This window comes from Dryas octopetala, chromosome 3 (assembly GCF_963921425.1).
Source record: "Dryas octopetala chromosome 3, drDryOcto1.1, whole genome shotgun sequence".
Taxonomy (NCBI): domain Eukaryota; kingdom Viridiplantae; phylum Streptophyta; class Magnoliopsida; order Rosales; family Rosaceae; genus Dryas; species Dryas octopetala.
In genome coordinates, this window is record NC_141368.1 from 7,813,034 (window position 1) to 7,832,035 (window position 19,002).

The 19,002-nt window shown below is 36.4% G+C and overlaps 2 protein-coding genes and 1 long non-coding RNA gene across 3 annotated transcripts; 2 read left to right on the top strand and 1 right to left on the bottom strand.

Moving 5' to 3' along the window:
* The first annotated feature begins 1,758 nt into the window (after window positions 1–1,758).
* On the top strand, window positions 1,759–3,462 carry LOC147290382 (uncharacterized). Its single transcript, XR_015121513.1, has 4 exons — window positions 1,759–1,957; window positions 2,045–2,090; window positions 2,544–2,615; window positions 3,256–3,462. It is a non-coding gene; the product is annotated as an uncharacterized LOC147290382 (long non-coding RNA).
* Window positions 3,463–4,601: 1,139 nt separating this feature from the next.
* Window positions 4,602–11,336, top strand: LOC147290383 (CDPK-related kinase 3). The gene is made up of 11 exons (XM_086234900.1): window positions 4,602–5,436; window positions 6,987–7,117; window positions 7,359–7,400; window positions 7,483–7,591; window positions 7,698–7,776; window positions 8,539–8,835; window positions 9,291–9,400; window positions 10,220–10,327; window positions 10,468–10,530; window positions 10,726–10,893; window positions 10,993–11,336. Exons 1-11 carry the CDS (start codon window positions 4,852–4,854, stop codon window positions 11,128–11,130), a joined length of 1,830 nt encoding a protein of 609 aa, XP_086091026.1. The 5' UTR covers window positions 4,602–4,851; the 3' UTR covers window positions 11,131–11,336.
* Window positions 11,337–15,487: 4,151 nt separating this feature from the next.
* On the bottom strand, window positions 15,488–16,570 carry LOC147290384 (auxin-responsive protein SAUR32-like). The gene has a single exon (XM_086234901.1). The coding sequence runs from the start codon at window positions 16,429–16,431 to the stop codon at window positions 16,045–16,047; it is 387 nt and encodes a 128-aa protein (XP_086091027.1). The 5' UTR covers window positions 16,432–16,570; the 3' UTR covers window positions 15,488–16,044.
* Between the last annotated feature and the right edge of the window lie 2,432 nt (window positions 16,571–19,002).

The following is a 19,002-nucleotide window of genomic DNA, read 5'->3' on the forward strand; positions in this document are numbered from 1 at the left end:
AATACAAAAGGGCACAATGGTATTTGGGTTATCGTGGACAGACTCACGAAGTCAGCTCATTTCTTGCCGGTCAAGATGAACTCACCTGTTGATTATTTTGCTGATCTCTATATCGAATGGATTGTTCGATTGCATGGTATCCCGAAGACGATTGTTTCCGATCGAGATCCCCGATTTACATCTCGATTGTGGCGGAAGTTACAATCTGAATTAGGCACTCAATTGAATCTTAGCAGTGCCTATCATCCGCAGACGGATGGGCAATCTGAAAGAGTTATTCAGATACTGGAAGATATGTTGCGAGCTTGTGTTCTAGATTTCAGAGGTAAGTGGAGTGAGTACTTACCGCTCGCCGAGTTCGTGTATAACAATAGTTATCAAAGCAGTCTCAAGATGGCACCGTACGAAGCACTTTACGGAAGGCCATGTCGTTCGCCACTCTGTTGGGCCGATGTTGAGGACCGAGTTGTTCTGGGTCCTGAAGTGATTAAAGAAACGACCGAAAAGGTCAAGATGGTCAAGAAACGACTAGAAACCGCCCAGAGTAGGCAGAAATCGTACGCTGATCGAAGGAGGAAGCCTTTGGAATTTCAAGTTGAGGACTTGGTGTTTCTAAAAGTTAGTCCTTTGAAGGGTACATTTCGGTTTGGTATGCGAGGCAAGTTGGCACCCAGGTATATTGGACCGTTCAAGGTTTTGGAACGTGTCGGGAAAGTTGCTTACAGGTTGGAGTTGCCGCCTCAGTTAGCATACATACATAACGTATTCCATGTGTCCCAGTTGAAAAAGAGTGTGCCTGACATCCCTCAAGTGATGCCTTGGATTGGTTTACCGCTCGAACCAAACGTGTCTTATGTGGAAGGACCTGTTTCTATCTTAGCTTACGAGACGAAACAACTCAGGAATAGGAAGGTACCACTTGTAAAAGTTCAGTGGCAGCGCCACGGAGTCGAGGAAGCGACATGGGAACTGGAATCCGACATGAGGAAGAGATACCCGCATCTCTTCAGTGAACTCAGGTAATCTCGAGGACGAGATTTTTTTTAAGTAGGGGAGGATGTGAGACCCAAAATTTTCCAAATTTATTTTGGAATTTTTCTTTAATTTCTAGAATTTTTCTAGAAATTTGTTTGGCGGAAAATCGTATTTTTCACCTTAAGCTTTAATTGTTTGACCAACTTTGACTAGAGTTTTGACCCAAGTTAGACCTTTAGAAGGTGGTACTTTTACTCACGAACCCAACGGAGCAAGTCTCGTATTATTCCGAGTCCGGGAGATTATTTTATGAATTTCCCAAAATTTCATTTTTAAAAGCATTTTATCTTAGTTTGTGGAGCTTGAAATTTTCGAAATTTTTCTAAAGGGAAAATTGGTAATTTGACCTCATAGTTAATTAGTACTAGTCGATACGAGTCCGTAGTATTTTTCGGGGTATTTTTCCGAGTCCCGAGCTATTTTTAATTAATTTTTGAAGTTGAGAAAAATAGGAAAAAGAAAATAAAATAGGAAAAACACCAGATCGCGCCACGTGGCACGATCTGGAGCGTCTAACGATGCATGGCAGCAAGATCTGATGGCTGCATGTGCAGCCAAGTGTCAAAGCCTTCGCCACGTGTCAATTTCTCATTAGTCAAAGTTATGACGGTTGACTTGAGTCAACCCAGTCAACTCGGATGAGTCAACCGAGTTGACTCACTCACTCACCCTATAAATAGTGGCGTGAACCCCAGCTGATCCTCACAAATTCAGCCGCACGCTTCCCAAGAGAGAGCTTCTCTCTCCTCTCTCCTCCTTTCTCTCTCTTCTTCAATCTTGTTTTGAGTTTATCTTGAGTTCTGGAGCTCCGATCGACGATCCGATTTCGCCTACGCAATCGTGGCGACGAGCTCTTCAATTCTAGTAGTGTGAAGGCTATGTTTTGGTGAAGTTTTAAAAAAATCATTTCTGAGCTCCATAGGTAATTTCTTGATCCCTGTCGAATTTCTGCTAAAATTTTGTTAAATAAATCTCTTGTTAATTAGGCTATTTTAATCTTATTATTTAGCAAGTCTAGTAGTACCGAGACTCTGCTCGTGGGAAGTCTTCAACAGGTATACCCTTAACCCAGCTTATTTGATTTGCTGTTGTTTAAGTGGTGGTTATAGACGAAACACCGTTTAACTGTTGTTATTAAATGAACTTAATAAATATTGAGGCCATATCAGTGGTAACCAAATAACGTGATGACTAAGGTCAGTCCATGAGCATACATGCGTTGGGTACTGAGCCAGAGCTCCCTCAGTTTCCCCATGCACTGACCTGGTCACGTTGTAAGGTTCATATCTGATCAACCTCCTCGACAATAAATTAAAATAAACTTAGAAACCACACGGTCTGACATGACTGTCTGCCTCGGGGAGCAGGGTCATGCCGGATCAAGAATTTAGAGAAGCCTAGCAAGTTACGCTAGTGCCAAACCTCTAAATTTTACCTGGTCTTAATAGACAAGGCCGAGAGTACGTTTAGTACGTTCCTAATAGCTGTCGTCGGATTCGGATCTCCAGTTTCCCAACAGGTACAAGTGGGACCCAGACACAGGAAAGGGATCAGGCAAGGGACACACTTTGGTAAAACAGGTAGGGGGAAAGTACCATATCCCGGTTATTGGATTTCCTGCCTATTTTCGTACTATATGTATATGAAAATGTCTTTCACAGAGAATGTGCATGATTTTTGTATGGCATATTTGTGTGATTTTCTGTGTGATACCTTGAACGACCTGAGAGTAACGGGCACGTGTTGTGACCTTGGGTTTCGATCCCCTAAACCTCCGGAGGGGTAAGTACGGACTGGTTAGTCGAATGTCCTTCTGGGGAGGCTAACCAATGTGGTATTACCAGGTAAATGGATACTCTCACCACAGTATCGAGGTGGTGGTTGAATTTCCGATACTGGTGGTTGGCCTGTATGTGATCGGTCGCAGGTATGTTTCTGAACTATGTCACGTGACAGGAAGGATTTTCACTGAAAAAGATGTATGAGCATGCAAAGGCTTTACTCACTGATTATTGGCATAATTATCTTTATCATTACTGGCTTTGGTTACAATATTATTGATATTGATACCCTGTTTTTGGGTGTGCATTGCTTTTAAACTGTTTTCCTTGAAATCCTATATCTTCGAGTATTGCTTTCAAACCTAACCAGGATTTTCCCTCGAGGGGAAGCGATGAACGTATGTGACGCTTACCCCCTACTGTACTCTTGTGAGTGCAGATAATCCAGTTGTTGGAGACCAAGATTGAGGTCGTGGGTGTGGCACTTGCAGCTTGTCAGTTTCAGTCTTGCTATCTAGTTTAGATCCTTTCTTTGGATCTGTGGTGGTGTTTCTCTTTCATCCTCGTAGGTGGCATATCCCAATGGCTATCCATGAGTCCAATTTGTTGCACCACTTTGTTGAAGACTGAATTACTCTGGCGTGGGTTGGACTATCCTGACATATCTGTTTATCTACTGTTTTATTTTGTAGCATTAGGGTTAGTGTATTTGAAACACATAACCCTCACGGGTTGGTACTCTTTACTGTTATTTATAATATGAGGTATTTTCAGTAATTTCTTTCGCTGTATTTTTACTACTCTGATCCAACCCGGGTTCTTCAATAAAAAGGGCTTAACTCGTTTTAGAGAGCTTGGGAATATAATACTCGGGGTAAGGGGTATTATAGTCTCAGGATCTTTAAGACGGGTGCCGCTGTGGTGTTCCCAGTTTCGGGGCGTCACAACATGGATGAAAATATCCACAATATTGTTGATATAGCCGCCGAGATATCTGTAATTTTATCTACCGATATTTTTTTAATATTGGTATATGTCGCCAAAATATCGGTAATATATCGGTAGAATTGTATAAAAAATTTCTAAATTTGGAAAGGAAAAAAAAAAGATGAAATTAAACCAAATTCAGCCTTAATTAGATCAAAACTTATTCACTAAATCCTAATTAATTATTAATAAACTAACAAAAGAACAAAATCTAACTTAACTTGTTTTACATCGATATTTATCGAAATCGATATATCCATAAATTTGAGTACTGATATTTAAGAAATTTATGATATTTTTATCCTTGATTAAAAAAAGCTCAGTGATAAAATGATAAGTTAGAGCATTTGCTTACACTCAATTCTATATAGGTCTGCTCCTGGTTTGGCCGATATAAAACTAACTAAATAAAATGATGATGAAATAAGAATTATTATAACCTTGTACCGTTGTACGTGACACATGCATATAGACTATTAGTTACTCTAATTAGATGAAAATTAGACATTATCTTTAGATTGGTAACAAATATTTTTTAAAGATAAAAATTATATGAGGAATTTTAAGATATTGATCAAGTCATAGGGACTAAACAAATAATACTAAAAGCTACCGTTATTCTCGAAGCCTTAGATTGGGAAGGCAATCCCTTTAACGCCGTGATTTTGACTTTCCATCTGCGATTAATCAAATCGGACAGTCCAAAATCCGTCAAAGAATTAATTTCTTTGTAAGGGTGGGAGTAGCTTATAATAACCCGGTCACTTGGCTCTTTGCGTCTTAGCAGAGTTCCTTACTCATTCTGTCTCAGTCCCTCTTTTCTCTTTCTCTCCTGACTGACTCAAATTCTCTTTCATTCTCTTGGTTTATCGTTTTCTCGCCGTAGGCAGATCTCTAATTTCTCATTTCTCATTTTGTCGTCTCTCGCCGGTGAGAGAGGTCGATTCAATATTGGCCGTCAGATGCGCGGACTTTGACTCGGGCTCGTGATCCGATACACTTTGCCGGAAGAGGAGGAAGGGCCAAGGGAGCTCTGTCGCCGACGACGATGGGCCAGTGCTACGGCAAGACTATTCCGACGAACGAGAATGAGGCCAACGCCACCACCGTAACCACCGTCGCCACCACCGTAACCACCGTCACAACCTCCGTCCACCAGCCTCAGGCCACTGCGCCGTCGCAGGCCGAGCCAAACTGCGTCGTCAGCGTCAAGAACACGCCGGCGCGGTCGTCGATTCCTAGCCCGAGCCCGTGGCCGAGCCCCTATCCGCACGGCGTAGCTGCCAGCCCGCTGCCGGCGGGGGTGTCGCCTTCTCCGGCCAGGTCGTCGACGCCGGGGAGGTTCTTCCGGCGGAGGTTCGCGCCTCCGTCGCCTGCGAAGCACATAAAGGCCTCTCTAGCGAAGCGTTTCGGGCAGGCGAAGCCGAAGCAGAGCCCGATTCCTGAGGAGCAAGGAGCTGAGCAGGAACAGTCGCTGGACAAGAGCTTTGGGTACAGTAAGAATTTTGGAGCTAAGTATGAGCTCGGGAAAGAGGTAGGGCGAGGGCATTTTGGTCATACTTGCTCCGGTAGAGGCAAGAAAGGCGAGCTCAAGGACCAGCCAGTGGCCGTTAAGATAATTTCCAAAGCCAAGGTATGATAATCAAATTAAATTTATGCTATCAATTCATTTATTTTTATTCCTTTTAAATATTTGTGTTTCTAAAATACAGTTGTGTTTGTATAGAAAATATGGTGTAGTGGGCATTAAAGCTAGCACATTTGTGTAGGAAATATGCAGTTATTGTCGTGTCGAAATTGTAGTGAAATGTAAAGAAATTGCAGTGACCCTGTTTGGGTTCAATTCTGGTTGTGGGAAGTGTAGTTTAATAAGGAAATCAAAAAGATTGGAATGGGTGTGGACATGTAGTGCCTGGTGAGGAAGAAAAGAACCATACGAAATACATATACAGAGAAACCGAAATGTTTAACCTCTTCTCTGTAGTTGTTGCTTCCTTTTGTGGCTAAAGAAGAGGTACATTGGTGGAAATTGTTCTAGTAAAACATAATTTATGAACGAGATACTGAATACTAATATCTTACCTAAGAAGAAACTATTAAGCCGAATTAGTTTGTAGTATCCCACAGTTATGTGGAATATGCAGCATGAATATGATGTATTTAACTCAGAATCCTTAGAATCTTATGCAGTTCAACGGCGGCCACGTTGCGAATCTGTCAAACTTAGCTATTCCTGTCCTTGTCTCCTGGTTGCATTAATGCGTAATAATCATTACTGTAGTAATTACGTAATTATTGAAATCCACATAATGGGTACACGACAATTTTGTTGAAAATCATATTTATCGGAGTTTTCACTCTCCACGTGTCTTAAATCATTTCTTTTTTGATACAAGATTAAGGATTTTTGAAGTTTCTGAAATGACTAGTCAAAGGTAGGCTAATGTAACTTTGGTTTTTGCTCAGTGTCATACATCCTAGGTCTTGAATGAAGTGTTGAACATCATAGGTCTTGCGTGTATTATGATCGGAAATTCCTTTTACTTTTCAAACTGAGTTATTCCATCTAACTTGAGCCTTCATCTACCAGCCGGCCAATCAGTTAACCATAGACATATTTTAGTTAGTGGTCGTATAGTAGATATACCAAGTTGTCGCTGCAAACCTTGAGATATTATTATAGTGAGAGATGAGTAAAAATCTAGGGTTCTGATTCAAAATAATCTTGATTCATCCCTCCGTGAGGAATTGCCAAAGCTTTTGTCTCTTCACCCATTCCAATACAAAGGATTTGTCAATCAAATAATGGAGAGAAAATGGGTCAGTAAGAAAATAAATGACCTCCCGCGGCGTGCCCTTAACTAAAGGGACCTGAGGTAAGTAAGGTTAGGCATTTGATCTGAGGATTTTTCTGTCATTTATGTATCATAGATCGGTAGTATTAGAAGTTGTAATTATAGCTGGATATGAATCGGGCCTACAATCTGTGTGTGAGTGCATTTGGGTGAGTATGGTAGCACCTGTGCACTGGTGAGGTGGACACTTGTTATCCTTCCTCATGGTTCCTTTCCTTATCCCTTAGGTCTCAATTCTCTTCAATTGTAATGGATATGTAAGTTTATAAATATTGATTTATGCATTTAAATGCATAGTATTTGTTTTGTAACAAAATTCATTTGGCAGATGACAACAGCAATATCGATTGAAGATGTTCGTAGAGAGGTGAAGATATTGAAAGCTCTATCTGGGCATAAGCATCTTGTAAAATTTTATGATGCATGTGAAGACGCCAATAATGTTTACATAGTCATGGAGTATGTATACCTTAATTTCTATTCATCTTTTTTATTTGGAGGATCAGCCATTGTTTATTATCAATGTTTTGTAATGTCCACTCATATTTTCCTCATAAATGCTATTAATTTATGTGAAAAAAATCATTGCATACATGATTGTTAAATGATGAAGTACATAAATGTTCTGGTTGAGGCATCACATGCCATATGTTTCCTGTTCTTTGGGTTTGACATCTGTGGATTTTTGTTCTCTTATCAGATTGTGTGAAGGTGGGGAACTTCTTGACAGAATTTTATCTAGGTATTTTTCTTTGGCAGTATTGAAATATTATTCATTTGATTGAAAAATTTTATTGTATGTTGAAAAGCTCACCTTACTGCAGAGGTGGGAGATATGCAGAGGAGGATGCAAAACTTATAGTTGTGCAAATCTTAAGTGTTGTTGCATTTTGTCATCTTCAAGGCGTTGTCCACCGTGACTTGAAGCCAGAGGTTTTGATTTTTGACCTTGATATATGTTTAAGTTAATTAAGAATTCGTATTTGTTTCTATCCCCCAAATGGAATGCTAACTATATTTTTGCTTTCTTGCTTAACAGAATTTCCTTTTCGCAACTAGAAGTGAAGATGCCGATATGAAGCTTATTGATTTCGGTCTTTCTGACTTTATAAGACCAGGTATCTATTGATGGTTAGCTCCTCTCTCATTAGTTGAAGTTGGATATTCTCCTTTATGTAAGAAATATTTTAAAGCTGCCATTTCAAGGTGCCACCTGGTTTATTTATTATTTTCCTTTTCAAAGGGACAACATTCTGATTTTCCCAACTATTTGATGTTTCAATTAAATGGAGCATCATGCCATGTATAATGGCACACAAACTGGGTCCGCATTGATAAGTTTGATGGTGGTTATCCACTCAAAGTTAATTTGGTAACCTTGAAGATTAATATACTCATTTGGATTCGTAAAGGGTATGAAATAAATTATTTTTCGGGAGGGACTTTTCTCCTCCATTCTTCAGATTTGTAAGAAACTTTTTGACTGTTTTCACATTAATCATCTTATATCTATTTATCTTGTAAATCTATGGATGATGTTAAACAATTAGCAACTACATTCTAATTCTGTGCAACACTTAATAATAGAAACTAATTCCCTTTCGGTCCCTCCTCAAAGAAAACAGACATCTTATTTGTTTATTAATTTTAAGACAAACTAAATTTGTTAATTTGCTCCAAAAAATGCCATAATATATAATGAGAACAGTAGTGGACACACATGCACAGTTCTTTTTCAATTAACCATTTTCAAATTTTAATCGACTCCCCCCCCCCCCCCCCCTTCGACTGCTGGAGCTCATTCATTCTTTGTTGTTATTTATTAGATTAAATGAGGAAATCTTTTTCTGCATTATTTATCCACATGCATATATTCGCAGATGAAAGACTTAACGATATTGTTGGAAGTGCATACTATGTTGCGCCTGAAGTTCTCCATAGATCTTATAGCCTTGAGGGAGATATATGGAGCATTGGTGTTATCACCTATATCCTGTTATGCGGAAGCCGACCTTTTTGGGCACGGACGGAATCTGGTATTTTCCGTGCAGTGCTAAGAGCTGATCCTAGTTTTGATGATTTACCCTGGCCTACTATGTCTCGAGAGGCCAAGGACTTTGTAAGAAGGCTATTGAATAAGGACTATAGAAAAAGGATGACTGCGGTCCAGGCTTTATGTAAGTAAATTTCTTTCTATTGCTGTCTAAAGTACCCAGGACATTTATCAATTGGTGGATAGTTTTAGATGCTTTTCTTGTCCTTAATAATGTTTTAGCGGCCTTATGTCTTCCTCTCTCACATTCTTAATAAAATGATATTGGGGGAGTGCATGGGGGATTGCCATGCTAGAGCTATTTGGTTGCTCCATCACATTTGAACTAAATGTCCTTCGAATTGTTTCATATGCTGAACTAATTATATTCTTCTAAAAAAATATGGTGATAGAAATATCTCCAGCAATATAGCTATTAATTATTAGTTTGATCCCCAAAATATTTTTTCATGGCATGAGCAACTTTACATTGAATACTCTTTGCTAAAGGAGAACTTTACTTGGCATTGTTATTTGATGGTGATGATATCTGATCTTTTCTATTTATTATTTCAAAGCTGATCACATTCATAATTGCAGCTCACCCATGGTTGCGAAATGATAGTCGCCCTCTCCCTTTAGATATATTGATATATAAATTAGTCAAATCATATCTCCATGCTACGCCTTTCAAGCGCGAAGCACTTAAGGTATTGTTATCATTTCCAAATACAATTCTTACTTTCCTTCACACCTCCTCCATCTTTTTATTTTATCAGAGTAAAGTTATTTGTCCTTTCATGATAATGCAGAATGTATATTCTCCTTTTGTTTTGGGTGTGTATCTTCAATTGTCTAATATGTCTACACCCCCTGGCATTCTCAGAAATGATAATCTTTTTGTTCGTGTCCATGACATGCATATGAAATGTCAATATTGAGATATCTTTGAAAGTATTCCAAAATGGGATGTTTACATGTGAAGATATTGTCCATGTAATCAATGGTTAGCTTTTTAGCAACTTTAATTGGTGAAGTGAACGACCACATTAACCCTCTGTTTTGTTATTTTGTGGAGAAATAAAATAATTGAACCCATATTAGTCTTCATTGTTCGGTTCTTTTGTCTAAATGGAAGTGAAAATAAAGGGGAAAACTCTAGTTTTTTCTCTTTAATTCCCTCTACAAAATAGGCAGGAGCTCATAGAAACAAAAATTTAGCAAAATTTTAATTTCTTCTCGTTTTCTCCATGTAGCCAAATCCATTTAAATAACTATTAACTTATTTCCCTTTCTTTTGTCTTCTTTTTTTCTCTTTTATTTCCTGTCTCTAAGGTTGTGTAATATAAGGTTGTGTAATACTGTAATCTACCATTTCTTTCTCTTTGCACGGAGTAAGCGTGACAAAAACATATTTGGTTTTAAACTGATACATTGTTGTCTATATTAAAAGCCTCAATTAAGGATTGAGATTTCCTTTGTGGTGGATATCAAAATTACGATTCTGTTTTTTCATGTTATGTTTGCAGTCTCTTTCGAAAGCCTTGACAGAGGATGAGCTGATATACCTTAGAGCCCAATTCATGCTTTTGGAACCAGATAAAGATGGACGTGTCTCTCTTCTTAATTTCAAAACGGTTATCTACTGCTCCTAATTATTTTAATTTGAGTTTCCATGCCAAATAACATTTCTAAGAGAGACTTCTATTTTGCCTTTGTTCTTTTTATTTGTAACATTATGCAAATCATTTTATGGTTCGAAAATCAAATGTTTCAGGCTCTTCAGAGAAATTCAACTGAAGCAATGAGGGAGTCAAGGGTTGTTGATATTCTAAATGCGGTAAGGCTTATACACTGATATTTATGTTTCACAGTTATTTCAATTTAGGAAATGTATGTTTCACGTTCCATTGGCCAAATTCTTACAAACTATGCCTTCTTAGATTTCTGCGGATATAATTTTTTTTTATTCATATATATAATTTTGAATTTAGTAATAACCAGTTTCTCAATTTCATGTTATATTTGATTTCAGATGGAACCTCTTGCTTATAGAACAATGGACTTTGAAGAATTTTGTGCAGCCGCAATTAGCACACATCAATTGGAGGCCCTTGAAGGGTGGGAGCAGATAGCCTGTACTGCTTTTGAGCATTTTGAACGGGATGGTAACCGAGTCGTATCAATTGAAGAATTGGCTAGAGTATGTCCAATTATGGTCGAAGTCATGCATTTTTTTCTTATACAGCTGAGTGCGGCTGCATTTCTAATTTTATTTCCATGGTGTTACCTGTCACTGCAGGAATTAAATCTTGGCCCTTCTGCCTATTCTGTCCTTAGAGATTGGATCAGAAACACAGATGGAAAGCTTAGTTTCCTTGGATATACAAAATTTTTGCATGGTGTGACTATTCGTAGCTCCACCACAAGACACCATTAGAATTATTCTTTTTTTTTTTTTTTTTTTCTTTTCATTTCTTTTTAGCCTTTTGACATATAGTTTTCTTATAAGATTCATGGGTTTCAGATGATTTCTGGGAATTTTATTTTTTTCTTTGGGGGGTGGGGTAAAGAAAAGTGTGTATAAATGGACATGATGGTTGGTCAAGCCAGTTGGGAATTTCGAGTCAATTTTAAGTTGAAGAATTTTCTCCTTGCTCATACCCTAATTTTACAAATGATATATTACTGTGGGTTGAGCTAGAATAGTTTGACTATTGATCAATTGAAGAAAAACCCAAATGGGGATTATAGATCTGTAGCTTACATATTCATTGGTTACAAAATGAATACATGGATAAGATTTTGAGCCAATGAACTTACGATAGATTTCTGCCAAAAATGCTTTGGAAAATGGGTTTTGTTTATAATATTTTTTCAGGTCCATAGAGCATGGAATTGAATGCGGTTGAGTTTCTTGCCGCCCCCCCCCCCCTTTTTAGGTTTCTCCGCACTGCAATGATCCAATCCCTTCAATATGGAACCATTAAAGAATCTACAACTTCAATATTGAGCAGTCTATGATGACCAAGTCCTTTCATACCTGTCTCTGATGGGCCTTTAAATGAGACCTTGAATTCTTAATTATATGTTAAGGTCATACTCTCAGGAGAAAAGAGGAGCAAAAGAGAAAAATGCACAATTATTTATTCACAAAAGTCATATGCCCAAATATGTTTGTATAATATAGTTGAGCATGCTAGATGACCTTAGTATTATAGCAAGCAGCCAACTTGAACCCAAGTTTGATTGGCATTTTGGATTGCCAAATTGAACAAGCAAGACTTGAAGTGTTTTCTTTTTTCTTTTTGTTGTTCGGTGTTATAGAAAATTTGGGAACATGACAGTTAGGGGTACCAAGCTGTTTGACCCAATCATAGGTTTCCAGGGAGTTGATAAGAGAAAATTACAGATTTGGTCAATTTATTTTTTACCTAGTTCAATTTTTGTCCACGATTTTTTTTAAGTTCTGTTTTGGTCCATTAATTGTTTCACTTGTTCAATAAAAGTCTATATTTGTGACTTTAAATCTTTTAGATTGTGTTTTCTTCAATTATAATTGAAGTATAAATTATATTTCATCATTTCTTAGTCATAGAAACTAATTTGGAGTATTATAATCTAAAAGAATTGAGATTGAGTGAAATTTGAAAATTTGGTGTAGTTTTGGGTACCCTATTTTGGGGTCCAATTATCTTGAGTTTTAGAACTCCAATTTGAATGATCTTTATATGGTTGTAAATAAGAGATGCATAGCTTTTAAACAAGTATATGTTTGCTGAATTTGGGTGAAATTTGATAGGGTAAAAGATAAACTAAATTTGAGAAAACAAATCTGGACCTTTATTGAAGAAGTAGAACAATTAGTGGACCAAAATAGAACTTAAAAAAGATTGTGAACCAAAATTGAACTAGGTATAAAATAAGTGGACTAAATTTGTAATTTCCTTGAGTTGATAATGTAACTGCTGCCAAATCATTAGAAAAAAATGTTAAGCTGTTTGACCCAATACGACATAGTTTTGGTTTTGAGTATAGGAAACCCCTTATAAATTAATACTATGGGGACTAAGAAAAATTATTATTTTAGAGGAGTTATTTATATATCGATAAATGAATAATTTATTAATTTATTGATAAATAAATATTTATTAATTTAAAAAGAGTTTTATGTTTTTTTGTTCATGTAATTTTTTTTTTTAAAGATACATGTATCTTATAAAAAAAAACAAAAATACATGTATGACTTCAAGCTTTTAAATGGATGTTAAGAATTAGAAGATAAAGTGATTTCAAGATAAGTACATATATACATACATGGATTAGTGTATTCAAGATAAGTACATATACATACATTTTCGAGATAAATTAAGAACTAAAAGATTAAGTGTTTTCAAAATGAAAAAAATATACCAAATGTGGTACTGTATGTATTGCAAAAAATTAAGGATGTGGTTCAATTCAGTTTAGGTACAAAGAAAAGGCAAACGACTTTAGAAGCATATTTTGAGAAAGAGCTGAATTGAGAAAATAGAAGTTGTTAAGTAAAAAGTTTCTTACTATGTAATATGAATTTTTATGTGCTATTTCTTTTATGTATTTCATCAATTATTAATTTATATATTTGCTGAGTCTTAAAGGATTTAAAGTAAAATTATTATCTTATGTATTTAGCAAAATTATTATTTTAGTACACTGTCCCAAGTTGGGACCATAAGATTTATTATTTAACCGAAGTTATTAATTTATCGAACATTCATTTACAGAGATTTTACTGTATGCACTTCCTTCTCCTTCAAGTAAAGTTCTTATTCCTCATATTAAAGAAAAAAAAATGATATCACCTTTGATAACGTATTCACGCACTTGCATTGACCTCATTGGATGGTGTCAAATATTCATTGCAATCAATTGGTCCAAATTAATTTAGAAAATTAATTAGAGCTTTTACCTGTAGTTTGCAATTGAATTAAAGGATTATATATCACTTGGTCTGCAACATGACTGCATCCTTATATTCGAATAAGATTGTCTTTGTACGAACATATATGCATGAATCTGGCAACCTTATTAGTTATACACAAAATAAAGAAAAAAAATATTCATCAACAATAATGGATATTATTCCAAAACTATATATGAGCTATTAGATATTGACAAGCCTTTAATCTGCATTATCCATTGTAGCTATAGCTAGCGAGATATATGTATTTTATAGTGGTGAAAACCGCATACTATATTTTCAAAAACCAATCGGGTGGTCCCCGTAAACTTCCTAAACTTGTTAGGAAACATACAAATTGTGAAATTTAATCAATTTATTAATTAGCTTCATCATTATAATAAATGGGTGACTAGTTGCATTGTTAATTTGAAAAGGTTATTATGATATATATTATCAGTTCAACTGTCATTATCACTCTAACTAAACTACTTAATTTGAATAATTAAGTAAGCAAAACAAAACTCCAAAGACATAAAAAAAAGACATGCTAAGGACCTACCCCATCAAACATGAGTAAAACATGCATGCATGTGTAACATGTGTTCTCTTGTTAGACAATTTAATATAACTACTATTAATTTCTATGAAAGAGATAAACATATGAGATGTATATACTTGTAATAGATAAGTTTTTCTCATCTTTTATAAGATAGTTTGATGTATTATATTATTAATTAATTAAACTATTGGTTTGGACCATATCGACAAGTTAATAAGGTAAAATCTTGTTTTCGATCTGTGTGGTTAATAAGGTTAAATCTTGCTTTCATGTGTGGTAACATACCAGATATTGATAATATGATAACATACCATACTAGGCATTAATACATATATATAGCATAGTCATAAAAGAAATTTGGAGCTAACCTGACAGCCAAAACCACCCCCCACATAATTAGCCTTGATTCTTGAACTTGATTGCATGGTCTATGCCATGCAACTTCCAACTGACATAAATTAATGGTGCTAAAAACAATTAATGCGAGTGGGACTTGGTGTTAATTTTTTGAAACATACATAACCTTAATAAATACCAAGTGAAAAGGTCCAAATTCTGTGAAACTGATTTTTGTTTTGTATTGGGTTCTTCAATTCCTTGGTTGAGCGACACAGGGACTACAGGGAGGGTCTACCATGCAGGGGCTGAATTGGCACCAACTGAAAACTTGCCAAAGCCAAACGTGGATGTCATGCACCCACCCACCCACCGGACTCACTCTCTCTAGTCTCATCTTCTCTCTGGTTAGTCTTTTTCCTCCATCACCTACTCTTTTTAATTAATGCGGTCCAAACAATACTAACTACTCATACCATATAATATATGCAAATACTTAATGGAAACAAAAAAGGAAAAAAAATATCGTTTCATTTTTATTTTTTTCTAAAAAGGAAATGCCAAGTGATCATATACACTCACATTTCCAAAGACTAGCTAGTATTCAGTGAATTCAGTTGTGTGCAGCACAGAAAGAGAGAATCGTCCACACTCTATGTTCCATTATGGCCCATGAATACTGTTCCCAATTTCCATATATAGTATTCTCTTCGTCGTTCACATCATATCTCCTAAATTATTCTGGTCATTAATATTCATTATTATATGAGTTGTATATGTAGTCTTCAAATATGTTAGCAACAAGGGAGAACAAGCAAATGAAATTAATGGAAATTTCCCCATATTTCTGCATTTACCATTGTTTATTTCCTCTAAAGGTATATCTAGCTAAACCAAATATTTCATAATTAATTAATTTATGATTTATGATAAAAATACATGGTATATGATTTAAAAAAAAAAAAAAAACTAGATAGAGAATCAAGGCCAAATAGTAAAAGAAAAGAGGTGCATGTAAGTGTGAACATCAGGAGATATGCCATTGACATATGCATATTGCATATAGCAATTTTGATGGCTTAAAGCAACTGCTTTGAGTTTGGCCCTACCATGGGGTCTGGCCTTGTCTATTGTCTCCCTCTCACTGCTGTGCCATTGATACCCCTCTTATCACAATTTGAAATACTCATCTTCAATAAAGAGAAGATGATTAAAAGCTAGGAATTGAATTAAAGTAATAGAAAAGAGAAAAGCATTTTGAGTACCATTCTTTTTTTCATTCATTATATGATTCCTAACAATAACAAATGGCTATTCATTTGCAAGCCACATTCATCATTTTTTTTCATCATCGATCATCATCATCAACTCACCTTTGTTATCATCACCTTCCAACTAACAAGGAAAAAAGAAACAACAAAAAACAAAAGAAAAAAAAAAAAAAAAAAAAAAAAGCTAATCAAAGGACTCCAAATTTACAGAATTGGGCTAGCATCACAATCTTTGATTGATGATCAAACCCTAAAGCACCCTCCTACATAGTGATGGTGGTGGTGATGGAAGGACTTCTCCCTGTCAATCTTGCCCTGGACGTTTCGAAACTCCTCCACGTGGCAAGGGATGGTGATGGTGCCCTTCTGATCAAACCCATACTCTTCCTCAGCCTCCTTTAAGAGCTGTATGAACAGTGGGTGATTGAAGTATATCACAGGCACCACAAACCTCTGCTGCTCCTCACCCTGGCCCACCTTGATTGCCAAACACCCTTTTGGAACGTCTCTGATCACCTGCTTCTTCCCACCATGATGATGATCATGATGATGGTGGTGGTGATGGTGATGATGGTGAAGGTGAGGAAGGTGCAGGTGGAAATTTCTTAGGCTTCTCTCTCCACTACCCATATCTGAAAAAACCCAAAAAAAAAAAAAAAAGACAGAGACAAAGACAAACCCTTGTAGGAAGATCTTACAAGAAAACGAAGGAAAAAGGCCAGGGATCTGAGGCTGCAATGGCTTGTTTGAATAGGGTTAGAGAAGAGTAACTGAGAGACCTTGGTACGTTGTTGGTCATCATCGTTGATAAAGTAGTACTCCAAGTGCAAAACACATACCAACCAGAAAAAAGAATGGATATATAACAAGGGAGAGAGAGAGAGAGAGAGAGAGAGAGAGAGAGAGAGAGAGAGAGAGAGAGAGAGAGAGAGAGAGAGAGAGAGAGAGAGAGAGAGAGTTAAAGGGCCGGCCCAAGAATAAAGTGGGCTTTTATAAGGTATATAACTAGGGCTTCATAATTTTCACCGAAAGTGGCCTTCTTGCGCGCCCTTGATACGATGCATTCATGATGATCATCGATCCCCATCTTTATCAAAACAATCAGATAAGGAAGTATGTATGTCATTGGTTTGAAACATTTGTCATTGGTTTCTAGTCCTTCACATGCACAGGTGGTTTGGTTCGGTTCGGTTGGATTGAAGACTAATGTATTGTACCATTTCAGTTGGACGTCAGATAGAGGTAGGATTCATTTAGATCCTACATAAGTGGATTCTACTCATAGTTGTTAAGAGAAATCTAACATTGAAGATGTGAGGGCCTTACTAGTGGCTTATAAAGATTTGGGCTACTCCTTCCATTGCCAATTGGTTTTGGGATGGATGCCTAGATTTCTTCATGGTATTAGAGCAGGTTATCCATGTGATGCGCCTAACGGCCACACGTGCTCCCACGTCACCCAATATAAATTGTCCACGTGTTAGGCTTAAATGACGCCACACGTGCATGGGCGTGTTGAGAGAAATCTCACATTGAAGATGTGAGGGCTTTGCTAGTGGCTTAAGGATTTGGGCTACTTCTTCTAATGCCAATTGGTTTTGGGATGGATGCTTAGATTTCTTCAATAGTTGCCTCTATTAATCAGATAGTACATAAGATGATCAGTTGAAAGAGTAAAATTCATTTTCTTCACACTCATCACCTTATTTTGTAGTACTTCTATTGGTCTACTCAAGTTATAATAGTTTTGGTCACCTAAAATGCTTAATTTGAAGGATAAGTAAAAGATAATTATTATACTAAGTAAATTTTACATATTGTTAATTATAATGATTACTGTATCATATGACACATAGAATAATAATATGTAGGATACTAAGTATTGTTCTAGTAATATGTTACTCCATATTTTGGAAAATTCACAAATCCGAATGCTTTCTCTTCCATTTATAAAATAAATAAAAAATTTGTTGAGCACAATTGTTCTCAGCTAAGAGTAGGAATAAATCTGGGTTTTGTGTGGAGAAGTAAGACACGAAGGGTGTGAGTGGAAGAAGGCAAAGACACGTGGGTGGAGTTGGTGTTTTGAAGCACATAAGCAGAAGCCGACAGTGAGGTGTCGTGTACAGGATGGCAAATTCCAAGCACATCCAATGGCAGCTCTTGAACATGTCTATGTATGTTGACATATATATGTGTTGAAGGTCGACTCACACAAGACACACATTTAGGATCCTCATATGATCAAATGAAATGTACTTCCAATAAAATTGTAGAGGGTCGAATAAAATCAGGGACAGAATGACAAAAAGTCCTTCTCCTTCCACTTAAAAAACCATTCAAGTAGGCCCCAACAATATTTCTTTGGCTTGGAATTAGGATTGTAATTTGTATTATGTTCGTGTTGCTGGATTTCACTACCAATGGAGAGAATGTATATGTGCGCGCGCGCTGTATGCTAAAGAAAGTTCTAAAATTTCTCATAAAGTATCTCTGAAATTAATAGATTTTTCTTTTGCGGAATTAGAGGTATTGAAGAGATTTTTTCTTGGAAAGAAAAAAGGTCATTGCTTACCTAAAATGTTTCCAATAATTGGGGTTTTCTATGCAAAATGGTGCATACCAAAGGACACCCTAAAATTAAGGCTTGCCAATAAAAGAGGCTGCAAAAGGGTTCTCAAATTTTGAGTGCCAGACAACAAGGCTAGCTAGAGACCAACAAGCCATTTATATAAAAAAAATGGCTTAATTATTGATTTACCACCCAAAACTGTAACTCATTCCCACTTTACCACCTGAAAGTTTTTTTGTCCCAGATTACCACCTGTAACTTACATCCGTGTCCCATTTTACCTTGTTCCGTCAACAATTCTGTTAATGCTAACGATCTGGCCGTTAATGCTGACGTGGCGCGCTAGATGTGCGCCACGTGTCACATCTTTTTTTTTTCGCATTTTTTTTATTTTTTATTTTTTATAAACTTTGAAAATTAATTAAAAATAGCTCTGAACTCAGGAAAATACACGAAAAATTCCTACAGACTCATCTTGACTAGCACTAATTTACTACAAGGTTAAATTACCAATTTGCCCTCTAAAAATTTCCAAAAAAAATTAGAAAGTCCAAATTCATTTCTAAAAAAATTAAAATAAATTTTCCTCTATTAAAAAAATTCTAGAATTTTCGTAAACTCTTAGAAAA